A 21,084-nucleotide genomic window follows, 5' to 3' on the forward strand; every position below is an offset into this window, starting at 1 on the left:
CTTGGCGTACAGGGCCTCTTAGTCATTATTCTCCTTTAGCTTATTTTAGGTAAAATACTTGATGCAGTTTAGCATTTTACTTACATCTCAAGAGCTCAGGGGATTTTGATCTCTCTTGGAAAGCATTGGCTGATACCCAGAACCCACATAGTGGAAGAAGAAAACTGATTACCACAAGTTGTCCTCTGAATTCCACAGACCTTCCAGGGTACCTGTGTGTGCCACCCCCCACCCCCCCATTGATTAGTGTGCTACCCGGGCTGGAGGCGGGGTGGTAGGTAGCGCACAGCTGCCACTGTTGCACAAAGCAAAACAGCTGCCTTCAGAGCGCCTTTCATTGTTCGCCCAAGTTCTGAGACCTCTTTCTTGACTCTCACCAGTGCAGTAGTGCTGGGAGCCCTGGGAGTCTCCAGAAGAGACCGTCTAAGGCAGGGATGCTGAGGGTTTTCATTTTGTCAGCCACAGCCTCATGCCAAAGCCCCTCCCATCAGCTGGTGTGTTGGATTCACTCCTGTCAGGAGCACCCTGGGAGTGGATTTGGTTTCTACAGATTTGCTGCTGGTTTGGGATGAGGAGAGGCTTTCTTAGCCTCTTCAGCTCATCTCCCTAGTCTTACAGGCTGCCCGTTGGCTTTAAAAACCATGAGAAGAGACAAAACCTTTTAAAATGCTGTGGGGTCTTTGTTTCTCCCACTTGGCTCAAGGTGTCTGGTGTGTGCTGTCCAGTACTGGCGTATAGCTGGAAAGGGCTAGAAGAGCATTTTGGTCTGTTCCAAAATTGTTTCAAATTTGATTTAAACAACAGAATAAAGCTAAATACCTATTTATGGTGCATATCTTTTAAAAACATGGACTTAGATATTTTGTTATCACATAGATTACTTTAAAATACTTTTTACATTTTAATTTGTTTTTATTTTATGGGCATTGGTGTTTTGCCTACATGTATGTCTGTGTGAAGTCATCAGATCCCCTAGAACTAGAGTGACAGACAGCTGTGAGCAGCCGCGTAGGTGCTGGGAGCTGAACCCGGGTCCTCTGGAACAGCTGTCAGTGCTCATAATCACTGAGCCATCTCTCCAGCCCCACTTCAAAGTCCTTTAGTATCTTAAACACAAAGTGGGCAGGAGGTGAACCGCTGTAATCCCGGCTCATGAGGTGGAGGCTAGCCTGGCCTGCTCAGCCAGACTGTGTCTCAGAAACAACTAGAATAACTCAAATAGAAAATAGCTTTACTCAACAAGTAAAACCCTTGTTATAAAAGCAAGAGATACGGGGCTGGAGAGATGGCTCAGGGGTTAAGGGCACTGGCTGTTCTTCCAGAGGTCCTGAGTTCAATTCCCAGCACCCACATGGTGGCTCACAGCCATCTGTAATGTGATCTGATGCCCTCTTCTGGCCTTCAGGTGTACACGAAGGCAGGCAGAGCACTGTATACTTGATAAATAAATCTTTAAAAACAAAAAACAAAAACAAGAGATGCTCCTTAGGGCTGGAGAGACAACTCAGGGGTCAAGAGAGTTTATGCTGATTCTGTGCCCAGCACCCAAATGGGGAGCCACAACTTCCCTAACTATCCATAGGATCCAGTGCCCTCTGCTGGCCAGAGTGCTTCTCCTGAACCTTACTCACTGCCACCAGCAACAGGAGGCTTTGTGGCAGCTCCTTAGACCACACATGTTCATAGTAAAGGTTGTTTTGTGAGTTGTGCTTTGAATTAATTTTGAATATTTTTGTACTATTTTTGTTTGTTTGTTTTTAGCTTCTTGTAGAAATTCTCATGAGGCCTACAATCTCCATCCGGGGACAGAAACTAAAAAGTAAGTATGTTTGCTAGGTGCTGGTCTTAGTTCCCGTGTGCCGCCAGTGTGGGCACCATTGGCAGGAGCCGCTCTGTCCTTCCCATGCTAAGCAATGCACTGTACTAATTGGGAATTTGTTAGAAATGAGGATTTGTGTCTTTACAGAAAAACCATGAAAGCCAGTGCTTTAAAAGAGTTAGTTGCATCTTTGTACTTTGCTGGATCTAGATTTTCTTGAGACATTCTTAGGTTATGTGTGTTGTTGTCAGAGAAAGGAAAGGCTACACGGTAAGATTGTCTTGTTTGAACAGCCCATAACTCTGTCAGACTTTTGTTGTAAAGGAGATCTGTGTTCTTGTAAAAAGCTCAGTTGTGCTGGGGGTAGTGGGGCAACTCCTCCAGTCCAGCACTCCAGGGCAGAGGCCAGCCTAGTCTGCGCAGTGAGCTCCAGGATAGCCAGAGCTACATGAAGACCCTGCATCCAAGTAAATAAATAAGTAATGAAAAAAAGTTCAGTCATTGCCAGAGTCATATATGGCAACAAGTCAGTGTTTTCATAATACATAATTTTTTAAAGCTGGGTGATATTGATTCTATATTTTTATAACTTACATGTGTGACAGGCATTCTTTTTTAGGTTTCAATATTTAACTTTTAAAAACTCTACCTTAAAAAAAGGTATACTCTGCCTTTAAAAGCTAAAGATAAAAAAAAAGTTAGAGATCACTTCAGTTAATGTGTGTGTGTGTGTGTGTGTGTGTGTGTGATATATACACATTTTAAATTTACACCTGTATCAACAGGATGTACTACTGTGTGAGGCCCCATTACTATGTATGTAGCAGTTTAAAAAAATCATATTCTTCATTGGTGGGGCTGGGACGAGGCAGGCTGGCCTTGAACTCTATGCCTGAGAATGACCTTAAATTCCTGATCCTCCTGCTTCCACCTTGCAAATGCTGGCACTGCAGGCTTGAGTTGCCAGGCCCTGCTCTCATCTCTGACAAAAAGTAGCATCTTTTAATGTAGTGGTTCTCAACCTTTCTAATGTGGCCCCTCTGAGGCCCCTCCTCATCCAGAAGGCTCTCCCATCAGTGTCAGCCTTCTCAACCAGAACCAGAACTGAACTGAGCACACAGACTCACTTCCTAGGAGTGTCAGAAGGACTCTGTCTTCCTGTTTGACACTGTCATTCCACTCCGTGAGAGGAGGGGGAACCCTGGAACAATTGTCAAGGGCTGCCTCCCCCACAACCTTTCCCTGGTGGGGAGTATGACTCCCTGTGTAGCATGTTGTGGTAATGCCAACCATAAAGTTATTTTTTATTGCTGCTTCATAACTGTAATTCATCTACTGTTACGAATCATAATGTAAATATCTGATATGCAGGATATCTAATGTTCGACTCCTGTGAAAGGGTCATTCATCCCCCAGAGGGACACACAGGTTGAGAACCGTTGTTTTAATGGCTTATTGGTCACTCTTGGTTTCTTACCCCTGGTAGATTTTGTAGGTGCCGTGAGGAGTGGGAGTTCTCTTCCTCTTGCCTGCAACTCCACATTAAAATGAATAGTGAGCAGATTCCTGATGAACGCATGAATCTAACTCCCTTGGGAGATGGAAAACTGAGAACTGAAATAATCATTAAAAAAAACTAAGCAAGGCAAATAGGTCGGGAGGTGGTAATAAGGGACACCACATAGCTGCAGAGTCAAAAGTATGAGCAGCCCATCTGTCTGGTCAGGCTGGTCACAGGGCCACTCATTGGGATCCTGAGGGAGATCTCGATCCTAGAGCTCACGGTAGTGGGGAAGAGAATGGAAAGAGCAGCATCAGACACAGACAGAGCACCCTCCATGGCTCACACTCAGTGCTGTTATCACTGGGTTGGGAGGGGTCGTAAAATTAAGTTCCTCTTTGTACTACTGTCTTGTTCTGATCATAGAAAATAGTGAGTTCTTTCTTTATTGGAATGGACAGTACATGAGACATCAGCAGCCACTTTCCTAAGATAAATAACTGTAGCAACAGCAAAACCTAAACCCCTTGGCAAGTCTGAGGCAAAAGTGATATCCTTATTTTCTGCCAGCAGAACCTTCAATGGGAATGTATAGGAGGAACGGCCAGGACTCCTGGCTCTGGATTCTAGCAGTTGTGCCTCTGAACATACACTTGAGTCTTTTTCTGGTGGCACTGTGGTGTAGAGAGGCGCTTGTGTGTTCACCTAACACCTGCAGTCTAAGCGCCTGCACAGTGCTGGGACTGAAGGCACACTGCACATGCCCAGCTGGAACATGCTGTACGTTCCAGAAGTGTGCTGATGTTACACTGTTTTCTATGAGAAAAATAAGTCTCCTCTTTCCCTTTCAGTAAGTGATGAGATGTCGAAGGACTGCTTGAGCATCCTGTATAACACCTGTGTCTGTGTGAGTACTGCTGCCGTTGCGGCCCCATTTGTCTCCTACTTCGTCTTGAGTGATGAGATGGGGATGTTGGCATGAGAACTGGCTTCAGGTACTTAAGGCAGCTAATTGGCCTTATTTCCTGTGTGCCTGGCAGTCGGGACCAGCAGGTAGAAATAATGGAGAAACATACTTTTTTTTTTCTTTTTTAGACAGACTTTCTCTGTGTAGCCTTGCCTGTCCTGGACTCACTTTGTAGACCAGGCTGGCCTCGAACTCACAGTGATCCACCTGCCTCTGCCTCCCAAGCACTGAGATTAAAGGCATGCCTGGCCCAAAACATAATTTTGTAGCACTTAATAAGACCCTAAGCTACCTCAACAGGCCCAAACTCTGTAGCCAGTGTGCGCGCACGCGCACACGCACACGCACACACACCGCTCCACACACACACAGGTGTCTGAGCAGAGATTGACCATTACTTGTTGAAGGGTGACAAGTGATGGCAGAGGGTATCTGTCCTTTAAGATAACTTTTAACTCCATTCTGCCTGTCCTTCATTTTCCTTACTGGAAAGCAAAAGCCACAGATCCTGCCCATATATTGAGTGCAGCAGTCTGTGCGGGTGACTCTTCCTGTCAGATTAGACAGGAAGAAGAGAGCTGCACACTTACTATTGGAACTTGGTTTTGTGCCCTGGCCCTGGCCTTAGTATGGCTTCCTGACCCTGGTCCACAGAGTGTTTGTAATCAAGCTGACATCATAGGGTTGTTGGGAGAACTCGGTGAGATCACAGGTGCAGATGCACTTTGTAAGCAGTGTGTAAGGGTCAGCTTTGAAAAGCAAAGTTACGGTACTTACGGTAGGAACTTACAGTAAACTTGCTTGTTGCCGTATGTAGCAGAACATGCTAAGTGCTGCTGTGCCTCTGTCACGGAAGCAGAAGAAACATTTAACCATTCTACAGAGGACTTGAGGTGAGCACTGCTAGGACCATGAAATGAGAAGTAGATAAGAAAGAGCAGGATGGGAGAAAGTTGGGCACATAATCCTCAGAAACTGGGCTGACAGAAAATGCGGACAGTGAACATGTGAGCCACAGTGGGCTCTAGGTTCTTAGTGGCCAGCCCAGGTGGCGGGCTGCTGGACCCCGTGCACAGCAGCATCCCTGGTGGTGGTGTGCTGTGCGTCACAACGCAACCCATGTCAGTTTATTGTACGTTGCCTCAGAGCCACTTCTTTTGAAATAGGAAACATAATTATTTTGATAATATATTTTATTAACACATCTAATAAGAATATTATTACTCCATGTGAGTTTCACATGTAGAAAGTGTCTCAGTTTGGACCAGCTGCTTTCAAGTGCTCAGTAGCCATGCTGTCACAGCACAGCACGGAAAAGCAGAGGCAGCTCTGTAGGCAAAGGCTAGTTGTCAAGAGTACTCAACTGTTTTTGCAGCTAAAATTGAATAATATTAAAAAAAAAAAAAGCATAGACGAGAGTGACTCCATAATTGTCTAGTGCCTTACAGGAGTGTTTTAAATTGTGACCCACTATTAACCACAGACATTCCAGTAAGACAGTTCAGTTTTAAAAGCTAAAGGCTACCGGGATGGCTCGTCTGAAGTGCTCACCGTGCAAGCATGAGGACCCCACTTTGCTCCCATGTAGAAAGCAGATGGGTGCTCCGCGCCTACAGTCGCAGTGCTGAGGATGCAGACGGGCGCACCAGGGCCTGTTGGCCAGGCAGCCTAGCTTACTTGTTGAAGTCTAGGCCAGCGAAAGACTCAGCACATTTCTACCAGTATCTTTGTTTCGAAAATTAAATTTGATTGACACATTTATCTCACAGATTACAACATTCTCTTAGCTTGGTACCCACTGATTGGTTTAAAAGCCAAACTCTTAAACCTTACTTTTGAGGTTATTTGCCAACTAGTTCTTTTCTTTCCTTCATTATGGATAGCTTGGTTTTTTATTCTAGCCTTTAAATACTGCCCACGTTCTAGGTTTGCTGTAGATAGCAGAGGTGCGACAATAGAGAACAGAGCACCTCAAGCCGGGCGTGGTGGCGCACGCCTATAATCCCAGCACTCGGGAGGCAGAGGCAGGCGGATCGCTGTGAGTTCGAGGCCAGCCTGGTCTACAAAGTGAGTCGAGGACAGCCAAGGCTACACAGAGAAACCCTGTCTCGGAAAACAAAACAAAACAAACAATAGAGTCCCTCTGTTACATCACGGCTGGCGGGGGAGGGTTGCATACGGTGAAGGTTGTGGACAACTGTGGACCAGGGCTGCGAGGCTCCAGGGAAGGAAAAGTTCATGTGTTGAGAGTGGGCTAGGGACGATTTCACAAAGAAGGACTCATCGTGATGAGTTGGTAGGCTTGCCTGTTCACATCTTTGACAGTAATTTATAAATAACAAAACATTGACTTACGTGAGTGTATGTTTGTGTGTGGAGGTTGGAATCAGCTTGTTGCGGGTCAGTTCTCTCCTTCCACCATGTGGGTCCAAAGATCAAGATCAGGTGGCAGGTGCCTTTACCATCCTGCTGCTGGCCGGAGCATATTCTTGACTAAAGAAAATGGTAACTCTAGACAAGATACAGAGTGTAAATCACATGTGATCCCATTAAGGAGACTAAACAGCTATCAATAATCTGCTACAAATAATTTCAGACTTTTGTATGCTGCTTTGTGTAGAAGCAGTTTATGACAAGCTTTTTCATTCTACAAAAGGAAAAAAGGATGGTTACATTATATTTCTGATGGCATTTCCCCCATAATGTAGGCAAAGCATACTTGCTTTATGTGTCTCTACTGGCTGACACTCAGCTTGTTCCTGTGGTCTAAATGTATATTAATGCTAACAGCAAGATTCACTCTGACCTGATCTGAGGTGAGTCTCTGAGAGGCACTGAGCACCTGTGTGGAGGACCATGGAGTGCCAGACAGAAGAGGGAGCTAATTGATAGCAAAGGACACTTAAAGCTGGGGTTCCTCCAGCATCACTTTGGCTCGAGGGGCAGAATGAGAGGCTCACAGTGTGGGCAGAACTTTCTGCACTCTCACTGGAATCCTTCTGGACTTTGGAGATAGCATGTGCAGGTAAAGAGATGCCGAGCCAGCTGAAGCTGTTCATTGCCCCCAGCTCCAAAGTGCTCTGAGGCCCGGAGTCCTTACCCACCTTCCCCCAGTACACATGCCTTCCTAGATTTGTTGGCTCACGCTGGTCTTCAAGGTGAGATGGATAGCTTTCTGCATCTGGGATAATGCTTATTGTCACAAGCTCTTCTGCCTTTTCTCCTTCTCCTTGTGACAGACTGAAGGAGTAACAAAGCGTTTGGCAGAAAAAAATGATTTTGTGATCTTCTTGTTTACACTGATGACAAGTAAGAAGACATTCTTACAAACAGCGACTCTCATCGAAGATATTTTGGGTGTTAAAAAGGTGAGCTGTGTTCTGCTGTGGGAGGGCGTCTCGGGTACCCCATTGCTGGCCCTGGTTAACGACGGGACAGGACCTCTTTCAAAGAAGCTCTTCCACGCCCTAGAGGTAACTCCTTAGATCTTAGCTAGGTGATAGCTCCATATACAAAGTCAGGGTGTACTCCTCATGCCAGTGGCTCTTTATGGCTATGAGACATGCACATAGAAATTAAAATCAAACAGTATGAAGCACAAAACATCACATTGATTGGTGAATGTAATGGCATTTATAGTGTTCCTTGCTCAGATAGAATTGCTCCTCACTACCTCAGTGGAACAAGTTGTTTTAGCATGCATTTGTGTTGTGTGCGCTGCTGACTGCTCACAAGCCAGCTTTCTGTGTTTGGGCTGCTTCCCCTGGTGTTTGCTCCTCTAGTGGGACTATCTGGCCTCACTTATTTAATCTACCTTTATGTTTCACCAGCCCTCAGTTAAAGCTGGTTACGTAGTGTGAACATGAGATTTCAGTATAAGCACGGAAATCCTCCACTCATTTCCTTTCTTTTTGTTTCGTGTTGTTGTTGTTGTTTTATGAGACAGGATTTCTCTGTGGAGCTCTGACTGTCCTGGAAGTCACACTGTAGGTCAGGCTGGCTTCAAACTCAGGTGTCTGTTTGCCTCTGCCTCCTGAGAGCTGGGAGTAAAGGCGTGCACCATTACTAACTTTTTTTTTTTAAATAGTGGTACTAGGGACTGTGCTTAGGATCTTGCACAATCTTGGCAAGTGTTCTACCACAGAACTATTATCCTGTAGCTTACCATATAGTTGAGGTTTATGGGGGTAAGAGTGAGACTGTGTCTCAAAAGGCAGCAACAAAAAGATAAAAGCATTAAAGTTTTCTCATCAGAAACTCAGACTTCCAAAAATATACTCGTATACACTCTGCTAGGATTTTGGTATAATGTTTGTTAGGACCTAGAGTTTACTTCCTTGGTCCTCTCCACGCCTCCCTGCTGATTGCTGGTAGGAGGTTTCCTCTCACTGCTGCATAGTCTCCTGGAGGTTGATGATGTAGGAAAGGGGGGGTCCATACACACTGTCACCCAGCCTCCACTTCTGCTTTCTGCAGGCCTTGCCTGTTGTCACCAGGCAGAAGTATCACAAGTGTCCCGTTGTCTGTGGGAACACATTTCCCATGTATACAGGCCTCAGACAGGCCCTTTGTGCTCTTTGATAAAATGCCTTTGTTATTTACCAAGAATCATGTGCTCAGTCCAGTGTGTGAGGGCGGCTGTCAGTGCAGGAGCCCCGTGCTGCCCAGTCCAGTGTGTGAGGGCGGCTGTCAGTGCAGGAGCCCCGTGCTGCCCAGTCCAGTGTGTGAGGGCGGCTGTCAGTGCAGGAGCCCCGTGCTGCCCAGTCCAGTGTGTGAGGGCGGCTGTCAGTGCAGGAGCCCCGTGCTGCCCAGTCCAGTGTGTGAGGGCGGCTGTCAGTGCAGGAGCCCCGTGCTGCCCAGTCCAGTGTGTGAGGGCGGCTGTCAGTGCAGGAGCCCCGTGCTGCTCAGTCCAGTGTGTGAGGGCGGCTGTCAGTGCAGGAGCCCCGTGCTGCTCAGTCCAGTGTGTGAGGGCGGCTGTCAGTGCAGGAGCCCCGTGCTCCCTGGCGGTCTCTGAGTAGGAAGCACTGACTGCTCTTCCTCAGCTTTGCTCACCTGGTGAACGCCCTCATGCCTTCTCATCCTTATCTTTGTTGTCCAAATTGGTGACAGGTTCTACCACCCTCTGTAGGTGCCTTGATGTAGCATGCAAAACTAAAGTGGGAGAGGTACCTGCAATTCATGTAACAAAGGACTGATACTCAGAATTCATAAAAATCCCTGCAAATCAGCACAAAAAAGACAAAGCCTAGTTAGCAAGCAAGTAGTGATACAAACAGGTGTTTCACAAAGGATAAACAGATGAGCCATAAATAGATGTTTGGTTTCATTGAAAGTCAGGAAATGCAGATCCTACCTATGTGAGGTGAGAGCAGATCCTAGTGGATGCGGAGTGGAAATACTTCCAGCAGAATGTACTTGTCCAGTTTTGGGGTTTTTGTTGTTGTTGTTTTTAACTTCAATGTGTGCATTCTGTGCCCAGCACCTAAGAAGCACTGCCCCAAGGACTGGGGTCTCTGTGTTTTCCTGTGGCTGAATGTCACCTGTGCCTCAGTGTACTTGTGGGAAATGATTCTCAGAAAGGAAAACATGCAGCCAGAGAGACGGCCTGGCAGGTACAGGGACATGAGCCTGGGTTCAGTCCCTGGGAAACAGTGGGAAGAGAACCAACAGCTGGGAGTTGTCCTCTGACTTCCTTTTGTGCTATGGCACACACTCACCAGTACAAATACACATGTGCACACACACATGTGCACATCCACATGTAGTTAGAAAGAAGGGTTTTTGTTCTGTTTTGTTTTGTTTCTTGAGGCAGGGTTTCTCTGTGTAGTCCTGGCTGTCCTGGAACTCATTTTGTAGACTGGAGCTGGCCTCAAACTCAGGGATCCTCCTGCCTCTGCCTCCTAAGTGCTGGGATTAAAGGTGTGTGCCACCACTGCTTGGCTAAAATAATGTTTTAGGGAAGCAAAAACACTCAGCTATGGAAATGCTAGGTGGATAAAACAGCTGCTGTGTAATGTAAGTGTGAGAACTGCCTTTTGGATCCCAGTACCCACATAAAAGCCTAGTGGTCAGAATGGTCCGTGTGTAATCCCACCTCCTAGAAGGCATAGACAGGGACCCTGGGCAAGCTGGCTAGCCAGACAAGGCAAACAGGCACGCTCCATGTTCCTGTCATCATGGTAGATTGAGATCCAGGAAGACACCTCATGTGCCATACACACTTGCACACACATGTGAACATGTATACACTACATGTTTTTTTTATTTAAAAAAAAAAAAAGGAGCGAGACCACTAGAGTATACCCAGAAGGTCTGTCTGTTAGCTAGAGGGAACAGATCCAAGTGTGTTATGTGAGGATATTGCTGGAAAACATTCTTCCCCGCCACCCCATACATATTTATTGGGTTGTGATGGAAAATATGTTTTACTGGTCATTCAGAATTCTTTAGCAGCTACTGTCCTGGAGGAGCTTCTTTAGGGCATCAAGTGACAATACTTAGGGTTGTCAGAGCAGAAACCTAAAAAGCAAGCCTATGACCCATGTTGCCTCACACACTGAAATATAATAAAGCATTAGATATGGCTGGTGCTGTGGGCAAAAGCATGGCTGAGTCGGAGTGACAGTGATAAAAGCCAGCTGCAGAACACTGTAGATTGCATGTCATTTTCATGAAATTAAAAGATAAAACAAACCTTTTTGATGATAAAGCCATAAAAAATTCATAGCAGTGGTCACCTCTGACAGAGGCAGAGAGATATGGTGAGGAAGCTGCACACAGCGATAAAGCCGACTATGCTTTATAACATGCATCACATATTAAAATTTTTAAAATTAGAACTTGTATTCTGGCAATGGGGAGGCTGAGGCATGGGGATTACTAGATGTCTCAGGCTACCCTAGCCTACATCGTGAGTTTTAAACCAGCCTGAATTACAGGAGGATACCCCATCTCATAAACAACAACAGCAATAAAAAGTGGGTGTGGGGTGGTGGGACATGATTTTGGTGCCACGCCCTGAGTTGGACAGGACTAGAAGGAGGGGGGAGCTGAGAGTCAGAGATACTGAGTTAGATGGGCTGGGCCGGGGATGAGGAGCTGACAGTGCCTAATGATGACAGTAGCTGACATCTGTGTGCTGACTGGGCAGAGAGGACTCCCAAATGCTGCTTCCTCCATCACCATTTGCTTATTTAGTGCACAGTTACTAAGCTCCTCGCCACCAGGCAGTGTGCATGAGAGCGAGCTCTGAAGGAAAGTAAGGTCTGTCCCTCTTGAAGACGTGTCAGATTACTTGGGAAATAGATGAGGGACAAATAATGGCAAGTTTCTATGCAGTGATAGAAAAATGCAGTCTAGTGGAAGTTGAGCGACTTAGTGGGCTTAGAGGAAGCAGGAGCTCTCTGTAGACTATGTGACCCTTTAAAACAAGGAAATCTCATACAGCATACACACAAATTGAAGGAAGAAAAATACATCATAAACAACAAGCATTTTGTGTATTTACTTTATGTGTATGAGTGTCTTGCCTGCACGGAGGTATGTGCACCACATGCATGCAGTGCAGAGGCTGGAAGGAGTTACAAGCAGGTGTGAGCTGCCATGTGGCTGCTGCTAATTGAACCTGGGTCCTTTGAGAGAGTAGCCAGTGCTCTTAACCACTGAGCCCCAGGCCAGAATGCCCCCCCCCTTTTTTTTTAAATAAATGATTAGAGCATTAGTCAGGTTTTGTTAGGAAAAACAAACAAACAAACAAAAACTAACATGGGCTCCTTGGGAAGAAATTGAAGTTTATTTGACTTACATTTCTGGAGCGTCAGAATTCACGCAGCACAGCCTGAGTGGCTGTGTCGCTGCATGGCAGTTAGCAACATGGATGTGACAGAGCCATGAAGAGAGAGTGGATGGGACCAGACTTCGGGTTTTTATACTTTTCTTCCATGAATTACCAAGGAGTCCCAGGAAAGCCACCTTCCAGCAGGATACCCTAATTTCTTAAGGATCTCTTGAAGGTCCCCCAACCTCCCAGTAGAGCTCCCCTAAGAGCCTAGTTCTCCATGCATGAACCTGTGGTGAGACTGAAATACAGCTAGGAATAGAAGGAAAATTCCTCGACGTGCTGTAGAGCATCTGTTAAAAGTTACAGTAAGCTGGGGTGTAGTGGCGCACGCCTTTAATCCCAGCACTTGGAAGGCAGAGGCGGGTGGATTGCTGTGAGTTTGAGGCCAGCCTGGTCTACCAAACGAGTCCAGGACCCCCAAGGCTACACAGAAAGACCCTGTCTTGAACCCCCCCAAAAAAAAAGTTATAGTAAACATCAAACTTTGGAAATATGTCTGCTAGAGGCAGGAAAAGAAGTTCTATATTGTGTACATGTGAGCAAAAAACACCTACAGGGTCGCTCACTGCAGCAGTCAACCTAAGTGCATAGAGGAGAGCGAAGCACTGTAGTGAGGCCATGAAGAAGAGCTGAGCTGGAGCCGTTCGCAGAGGTCCTATATAGATTCCTGCATAGAATTACAAGTAGGGTCTACTATATTCACATCACATGCCCAGCATGCTACACAGGTTGATGAGGGCTGGAAACTACCCAAGAACAGGAAACACAAGTTCAAAATCATGGCTGCCTCTAGGAGGGAGGGGGACAGAGGGTAACTGCAGCACTTCATGGAGGCCTTTCGCTGAATAGGAAAAGTTTTACTTTTTTTAAAAGTTAATCCAATAGGGACTGTAGCTCAACTAGTAGAGTGCTTGCCCGGCGTGTGCAGAGCCTTGGGTTTGACCCACATAACTGTCACAGCAGGGACACCTGTAATCCCAGCACTCAGGAAGCAGGAGAATCAGAAACTCAAGTTAATCCTCAGCCACAAAGTTCGAGGTGAGCCTGTGCCACATAGACCCTATCTATAAATGTGTGTGTGCGCACAATGGTAATTTGTACTTTATAAAACTTAAATGGTAGGTTTTTTAAAGCGGGGCAAAATTTGCTGCCAGAACAAAGGTAGATAGTGGGACAGTTGTGCCTACAGGGTAAATGTAACCCCCACCTAACTGAGGTAGGAGAGATCCCAGAACGTAACTGAGGTCTGCAGAGCTGGGATTTGAACCTAAGTGGTCTCACTGCTGAGGCCACATAAGAAGAATGCAGGAAAACACATGCAGCTTCTTGAGGAATTGAGCGTGGGGATTGTTTATTTGTGTCTTCCATAGGAGATGATTCGGCTAGATGAAGTGCCCAACCTGAGTTCCTTAGTGTCCAATTTCGATCAGCAGCAGCTTGCTAACTTCTGCCGGATTCTGGCTGTCACCATTTCCGAGATGGACACAGGGAGTGATGACAAACACACACTTCTTGCCAAAAATGCTCAGCAGAAGAAGAGCTTGAGTTTGGGGCCTTCTGCAGCTGAAATCAACCAAGGTAAAGGGTTCTCAACATTTAAATGTTTATTACTTATACAGTATTCTGTGTGCATGTAAGCCTGTAGGCCAGAGGAGGGCGCCAGATCTCATTATAGATGGCTGTGAGCCACCATGTGATTGCTGGGAATTGAACTCAGGACCTCTGGATGAGCAGCCAGTGCTCTTAACCTCTGAGCCATCTCTCAGCCTCCGAGACTCTTCTTAAACCACCTGGCTCTTAGTATCTGCATGCAATCAGTGTTTTAGGATTTCTGGGGCCCACTTGGAGTCTGTAAATTTTATGTGTCTTTTTCCTTTATGTTTCAGTTTCAGGACAGAGTTCAATAGCTTTAATTAGGCACTTTTTGTTTGTTTGTTTGTTTTTGGTTTTTTCGAGACAGGGTTTCTCTGTATAGCCCTGGCTGTCCTGGACTCACTTTGCAGACCAGGCTGGCCTCGAACTCAAAGGGATCTGCCTGCCTCTGCCTCCCAAGTGCTGGGATTAAAGGCATGCTCCACCACTCCTGGCTACTTAGCTGTTTCTTATTATTTTATATATATATATAGTGTTTTGCCTGCATGTATGTCTGTGTACCACGAGGGTGCCTGGTGCCCAAGGAGGCCAGAAGAAAGTTTCATACCCTGCTCTGTGGTGCTGGGAATTGAACCCAGGTCCTCGGGAAGAGCAAACTCTTTAATCCTCTGAGCTGACTCTCTAGCCCTTTGGTATTTTGTTTTAAGAGGATAACTCTGGCTGCTATGACAGTAAAAAGTTTTTCCATCTGGATATGGCAGCACATATCTGTAATCCTAGCACTTGGAAGGTAGAAGCCAGAGGATCAGGAGTTCATGGCCAGCCCAGGCCTCGGAGACTCTGTCTCAACAGAAGGAACAGAGGAGCATCCTTCTCACGGCTCAGGGCTGGAAAGCCGCTCTGTAAGGTCCTTCTCTCTCTTTCCTTGCAGCTGCTCTTCTCAGCATCCCTGGCTTCGTGGAACGGCTTTGCAAACTGGCGACTAGAAAAGTGTCTGAGTCAACGGGCACAGCCAGCTTCCTCCAGGAACTGGAGGAGTGGTACACGTGGCTAGACAATGCATTGGTGCTGGATGCCCTGATGCGTGTGGCCAGCGAGGAGTCTGAGCATAATCAAGGTACTTTCTTTTAAAACATTTTTTAAGGATTTACATATTTTATGTGAGTGCTCTATCTGCGTGTACTCCTGCATGCCAGAAGAGGGCATCAGATCACATTATAGATGGTTGTGAGTCACCATGTAGTTGCTGGGAATTGAACTCAGGACCTCTGGAAGAGCAGCCAGTGTTCTTAACCACCAAGCCATCTCTCCAGCCCCAATCAAAGTACTCTCTATGGGTCCCTGAGTGGTGGGGTTTTTCTGGGCCCCTTGGAGACATCGTTGATCTCTTTTCTGTGGAGAAGTAAGTTGCTTACAGTAGAATTTTCTTTAAGGTAGTCCTACACCAGGACACCATTGAAACCTTACTTAATAAGTCTCCCTTTGCCTCATAAAAAGAAGTAAAAATATTTGAATTTGCATAATAAATAAAGAGATTGAATAAGGATGCAAAAGCTGCTCTAAATAAGAGCCCTAAGCCGGGCAGTGGTGGCGCACGCCTTTAATCCCAGCACTCGGGAGGCAGAGGCACGTGGATCCCTGTGAGTTCGAGGCCAGCCTAGTCTACAAAGTGAGTCTAGGACAGCCAAGGCTACACAGAGAAACCTTGTCTCGAAAAACCAAAAATAAATAAATAAATAAATAAATAAATAAATAAATAAATAGAGCCCTATACTATGTAGTTTCACTGGTGATTTCTACCAAACACTTAAAGAAAAGTTCACACTGAAATTCATAAGCCCTTCCATAAAGCAAACACTTCTCAACTCATTCTTTGAGATAAGTTTTACCCTTATACCAAAACTAGACAAAAAGATCACAAGAAAAGAAATTCAAGACTAATATCTTTTGAATATAAATAAAACGATATTTTTTTTAAAAATGCCTTCTACCATCATTTAAGTGGGCCAGGTTCCTTCCTTCACAGGAGCCTGGTGGCAAGGGCTGCACATAGTGACCTCCTTGGAAGTGTTTGTAGCCTGTTACTATGCGGTTGCCCTGAGGGACCCTGGAGACAGTTTTCACGTCTCTGACATCAGTGTTAGGCTCCAGACAGGCATGTGGGTGTCTGTGGGAAGCATAGGAAGTGCAGCCTGCATAGTAACAGCCTACAAATACTTACAAGGAGGCCTGACTCGACTTCATGGTGGTTTCACAGACGCTGAAGCACAGCGAGCAGGCTAGTCATAGATAAATTAAACTTCATAAAAGTCTTACAAACATCACAGGAAACTGAAAAGACCAACTCACAGATCAGAATGGTTTTGCAACCATGTCTGTAATAAGGGACTTTAATACAGAACGCAGAATGCATAGAGAAGCCTAAGGATGTCGTCTACCTCGGACGTGTGGAACCCTGTGTGGTGCCCAGTACTGACCAAGGAGTTAAATAAACAAATGACATGGGGCTGAAAAAATGGCTCAGCAGTTAAGAACACTGCTTATTACTCTTTTAGGAGACCTGAATTTGATTCCCAGGGGTCCAGCAGCCACATACACTCACACAGACATGAACGTGCACATGAATTTAAAAAACAAAACATAAAGAGCACACACACATAAATAATAAAACTCATTTCAAAATGCAGACAGGGATCCAAATAGACATTTTTTCCAAACAGGAAAAATGGCCGAGCACACATGAAAAGCCACTCAACAGCCTTAGCCATTAAAAATGTAAATCAAAATATGAGGTAACAGTCATACTCACTGCCCCCCCCCACACACTTCTTTCTGTGTTTATGTGGGCTGCCCATGTGTTCCCCCTCGCTGCTCCCACACGTGGATACTCATGACTTCTGGCATTGTGGCATTGTGTGCACCACTCTACCTCCTCCTCCTCCCTCAGCCACGTCGTCTTCAGCCCCCCCCCCCCCAGAGCCCTACAGAACCAGGTAAAAATAGTGTTCAAGGCTCAAGGGTGTGGCCAAGGCAGGCTCTGTGTTACTCCCCAGTCACCTCAGACTGCTGGACTCTTGTGCTGTTCTAGGCACCTGTGGGGATGGAGTGACCCTGAGTTTTGCTCCTATGTGTAGAAAAGTACACTAAATGGATAACATTTTCTCACTTAGGCTTTTTTTTTTCTTTTTTAAAAAAGATTTATTTATTTTATGCATGAGTGCTCTATCTGCATGTGCACTTGCAGGCCAGAAGAGGGCATCAGATACAAATATAGATGGTTGTGAGCCACCATGTGGTTTCTGGGAATTGACCTCTGGAAGCCATCTCTCCAGCCCCAGGCTTTTGTTTTTGTTTTTTATGGTGTATATTTCCTTAAGCTTTGCCTACTGCCACGTGGGTGACCAGGAAGAGCACACAAGCTGAAGGAAAAGCCTGTGCAGCCAGGTGGAAATAAGGACTTGTAGTCTGCTGAGTGACGGAAGGTGGTGCTCGCCGGTGCAGTCGCAGCGTGTGGGAGGCAGCGCTGGGTACACGGCTGAGCTCAGGGTCTACATAGCAAGCTCCAGGCTAGCCAGGCCTGCAGAGTGAGACTTTTGCTCAAATAAGTAAATAGATAAAATAAAAATAAAAAGCTCCAGTGCAGGGGGCTGGAGAGATGGCTCAGCTGTTAAAGGCTAGGCTCACAACCAAAAATGTAAAAAGTACCAGTGAGTTATTGCCCTGTTCTTATAGATACTATATTACTATAGATCTAAAAAAAACTTAAAGAATTTCAGGTGTTTGAAAAGATGTTTAACTTTGAGCAAATCATTAAACAATGTATGTTACATGTCTATCAAAACATTATAAATGCCCTCCATTAATAGGTACAGTATACTTGTTTTGGTTTTTTTGAGACAGGGTTTCTTTGTGTAGCCTGGCTGTCCTAGAACTTGCTCTGTAAACCAGGCTGGCCTTGAACTCACAAAGATCCGTCTGCCTCTGCCTCCTTAGTGCTGGGGATTAAAGGTGTGCGCCACTGTGCCTGGCTGATACAATTTGTTTTTATTTATTAACGTCTTTAATTTCTAAATTACTAGAAATTACAGCATGCACGCATTAGCAGAAGAGTTCCATTTTAAAAAAATACCGTTTAACATCCTTGCATGTTGCTCGATTGTGCCAGGCATCATTGTAAACACCTTCTATGTGATAATTCTTTGCATTCTTGTAACATTAGTAGCTGGTGTTACTGGCATTGCCGCTGCCTCCCAATGAGAATGTATAGCAAACACAGAGAAGTCTCCCTGCTTCCCAGCCCCACACACCAGTGATGCAGGTTAACCCAGCAGTCTGGCTCAGCATCTGCATCGTACTGGGGCGGAGCCACACTGCTGCTTGTCACTGTCCTGCATCACTTGTTTTCAGAGCTCTCCTAAGACTCCAGTGCTGGGCTCTTGTTGAGTGGGTGATGAGTGAGGGAGGGATTACTTAAAGGGCTCCCTCGTGCGGTCAGCAGTGTATGGGCCGCACCAAACACTTGGTCATTGAAGTCCTGAAGAGTGGGCTCCACAAATTGCTGTAGACATCTGTCTGCCAGTTGGTAACAAGTACAAGGGGAAGTGACTGTTGGCTGTGTCAGAATGCTGCACTTGACGTTGGGAAGTGTGGCGCTGCAGAGGCCCTCTCCTCGGTGTCTAAGTTGCTGTTGCTCTTGAGGGTGTGAGATTTCGTGGCTTTTAAAATGTCTAATGAGGGCTTGAGTCAGGTCCGATGGCTCTTTAACTCCAGTCTCTTCGCAGCAGGCTGGCGGGTAGAGCGGGCTGCCTCGGGAGCTGTGCTTCACCCATCGTACTGGGGCTGTGCCAGCCTCCACTGTGTTCCCTCCTCTAGGCGCTGCGGAGGAGAGCGGGCTGCCACAGCCCTCAGCCAGGACCCAGCTGCCTCAGTCAATGAAGATCATGCACGAGATTATGTACAAACTGGAAGTGCTTTATGTCCTCTGCGTGCTGCTCATGGGGCGCCAGCGAAACCAGGTGCGTTCCTCCCCGGCCTCAGGGTGGGACACCGAGCAGGTGCCGCACAGCCTGTGGGGGCCAGGGGCACCCGCCTCCTCCCAGCAACGTCAGTGGGCGTTGGCCTTCTCAGTACGGAAGTTAGCTGATGCACATTCTTTTGTACTAACAGAAGCAAGCGTACTTTTTAAGCACTCAGTTGAATGCAACACTCTTCCTCTCGTGTGTTTCAGTGATTATTCACTCACTCCATGTGAAAGGCTTCAATTCTTTCTTTTCCATTCCTGGTTTTTTTGTTTTTGTTTTTGTTATTGTTTTTGTTTTTGTTTTTGTTTTTAGACAAGATTTCTCTGTGTAGCCTTGGCTGTCCTAGACTTGCTTTGCAGACCAGGCTGGCCTCAAACTCACAGCGATCTACCTACCTCTGCCTCCCGAGTGCTGAGAGGCACCACCATTGCCTGGCCTCCCCACTCCTGTTTTTTATCTGTCATTTGAATACCTCATTATTTGTTTAATATTCATTCATAGAAGTGTAAATTTTGTCTGCTTTGGGTATTATAAATGATACTTCCAGCACTGGTGCTGTAAATATGTCATTTATCATGTGTAAGAGTCTATCTGTTGGCCAGAGAATGTGGATTTGTAAATTTGGGGGATACTGCCAAACTACCCTCCTTCTGCAGGTAGTACCAGTTACCCAAGTCACCAAAGTGATGCTGAATTAGCCAGACTTTTGCGTTGATGACCAGACACCTGAGAAAATTGTGTGCATGTGTATATGCATGTGTGCTGTGTACATGTATGTGCACAAGTGCATGATTGTGTGTGTGCGCATGTGTGCATACATGCTCACTTATATACATGGGTGTCCATGGAGGCCAGAAGAGGACACCAGACCCCCAGAGCTGGAGTTGTGAGCCACCTCACATGGCTGTTGGGAGCCAAACTCAGGTCCTCTGGTAACTAGCAAGGAAGGGCTAGATAAACATGAGACCAACACTTAGCAGAGAAACCATTAACCCGGAGCCGTAGAGCAGGGCTGGGCGAGCCTGTGTCTAGGGCAGGGGTCTGGTGTCTTGAGGTGAGCTGCAGTGCTCAGGAGCCTTGCCCTGTAACCTTGTCATTGCAGCCTTTATGGCAGTTCTCCCTGACAGACTGTAGATGCTGCCTGCAGCTCTCTTCTGTAGCTGCTGTAGGTGCATCCTGGGCTTTCCGCCCCACGTGGGCTCATGCTCACCCTCAGAGGTGCCCTGTGGGACTCTGATACTACACTCACAGCACCCTGTCTCCAGGCCTTCCTTGAGATCTCAGTAATTCCATAACTCCTGCATTGTGGATGCCCTCAAGGCCAGTGTCAGTGAGCTGGGCATAGTGCTGTAAACCTGTAATCCTAGCACTCAAGGCATGAAGATCCCAACTTCAGAGCCAGTCTGGGCTTCAGATGAGCCTGGCATGGCCGGGGCTGCCTAGCTGTGGAGATGCCCATTAGGCACTTCTGTTATGTTTCCTGTCCTCTGCAGTGTGCTTGCCTCCTTTTCAATGCTCTGATCTCTTTTTCAGCCACATCCTCTCTATCCACAACTTCCAACTCCTTTTCCTGCCTAGCCCACTTCACTCTTTAACTCTCTGCTTTTTGCTCCCAGTTTTCACTAAAATCGGCTGTAAGCAGCCCACTGTAGCCATGCGGCAGCCCGAACGCTATGAAGTCTTAACATTTGCTCCTTGATCTATCACCTTTAAACTCAGCCTCCCACAAAGCTTCAGGCAAAGCAGAAACGACTTATTTGCCAGTATGTATTGGGAATGTCCCCTAGAGCCTGTTCCCGTTGGCATCTCACGAGCAGTCTTTTTGGTCTGCTCTTCTGTGGTACTCTGGTCTTTTGAGCTCCCACAAGAATCTTCTGTTCAGCTCTGCTTGGTCTCCCCTGGGTCTCCTCCTCTCTGCATATCCACCCCACCGCCACCACCAAGCTCCCAACATTCTCCGGCAAACAAGTTCCAGAGGCCTAGGAACCCCGTGGTCTGACTTGGCCAAAGCAGTGACCCTGGATCTCTAGCACCTGCGTTCTTTCTCGAGCTTCTGTGTCACTGTGAAAAGCGTCTGAAGGAGGGAGATTGGTTTGGGCTCAGTTTTAGGGGTGTCAGTCCTTGTGTCCAGAAGAGTAGTGGAACAGAGCAGTCCCCATTTGACAGCCAGGGGCAGAGAAACAGACAAGGAGGGGACCTACCCCCTGTGACCCGCGTCCCCCACTAGATCCTTCCTCCCGGTTTTGAGAGCCTCCTGAAGTGGCAGCACCCTCTGTGAAGTGTCACACACTTACAGATGCCAACGTCAGATACAACTTTCTTCTCCTCTGCCCAGCTGAAAAA

General features: G+C 46.5%; 1 protein-coding gene across 3 annotated transcripts in view; it reads left to right on the forward strand.

Annotated features, from left to right (window-relative positions):
• The window catches only part of TRPC4AP (transient receptor potential cation channel subfamily C member 4 associated protein), a 59,193-nt gene that overhangs the window by 26,635 nt on the left and 11,474 nt on the right, over window positions 1-21,084 (forward strand). For 2 of the 3 annotated variants that reach the window (XM_084775675.1, XM_084775677.1), the window contains 6 exons: window positions 1,762-1,819; window positions 4,172-4,227; window positions 7,527-7,655; window positions 13,498-13,705; window positions 14,652-14,837; window positions 18,569-18,735. In XM_084775675.1, coding sequence (XP_084631801.1) covers window positions 1,762-1,819; window positions 4,172-4,227; window positions 7,527-7,655; window positions 13,498-13,705; window positions 14,652-14,837; window positions 18,569-18,735 — 804 coding nt within the window. The remainder of the gene's footprint in view (window positions 1-1,761; window positions 1,820-4,171; window positions 4,228-7,526; window positions 7,656-13,497; window positions 13,706-14,651; window positions 14,838-18,568; window positions 18,736-21,084) is intronic. The other variant, XM_084775676.1, reaches the window with a different exon arrangement.

Source organism: Acomys minous, assembly GCF_964271855.1.
Source record: "Acomys minous genome assembly, chromosome: 3".
Classification (NCBI taxonomy): Eukaryota; Metazoa; Chordata; class Mammalia; order Rodentia; family Muridae; genus Acomys; species Acomys minous.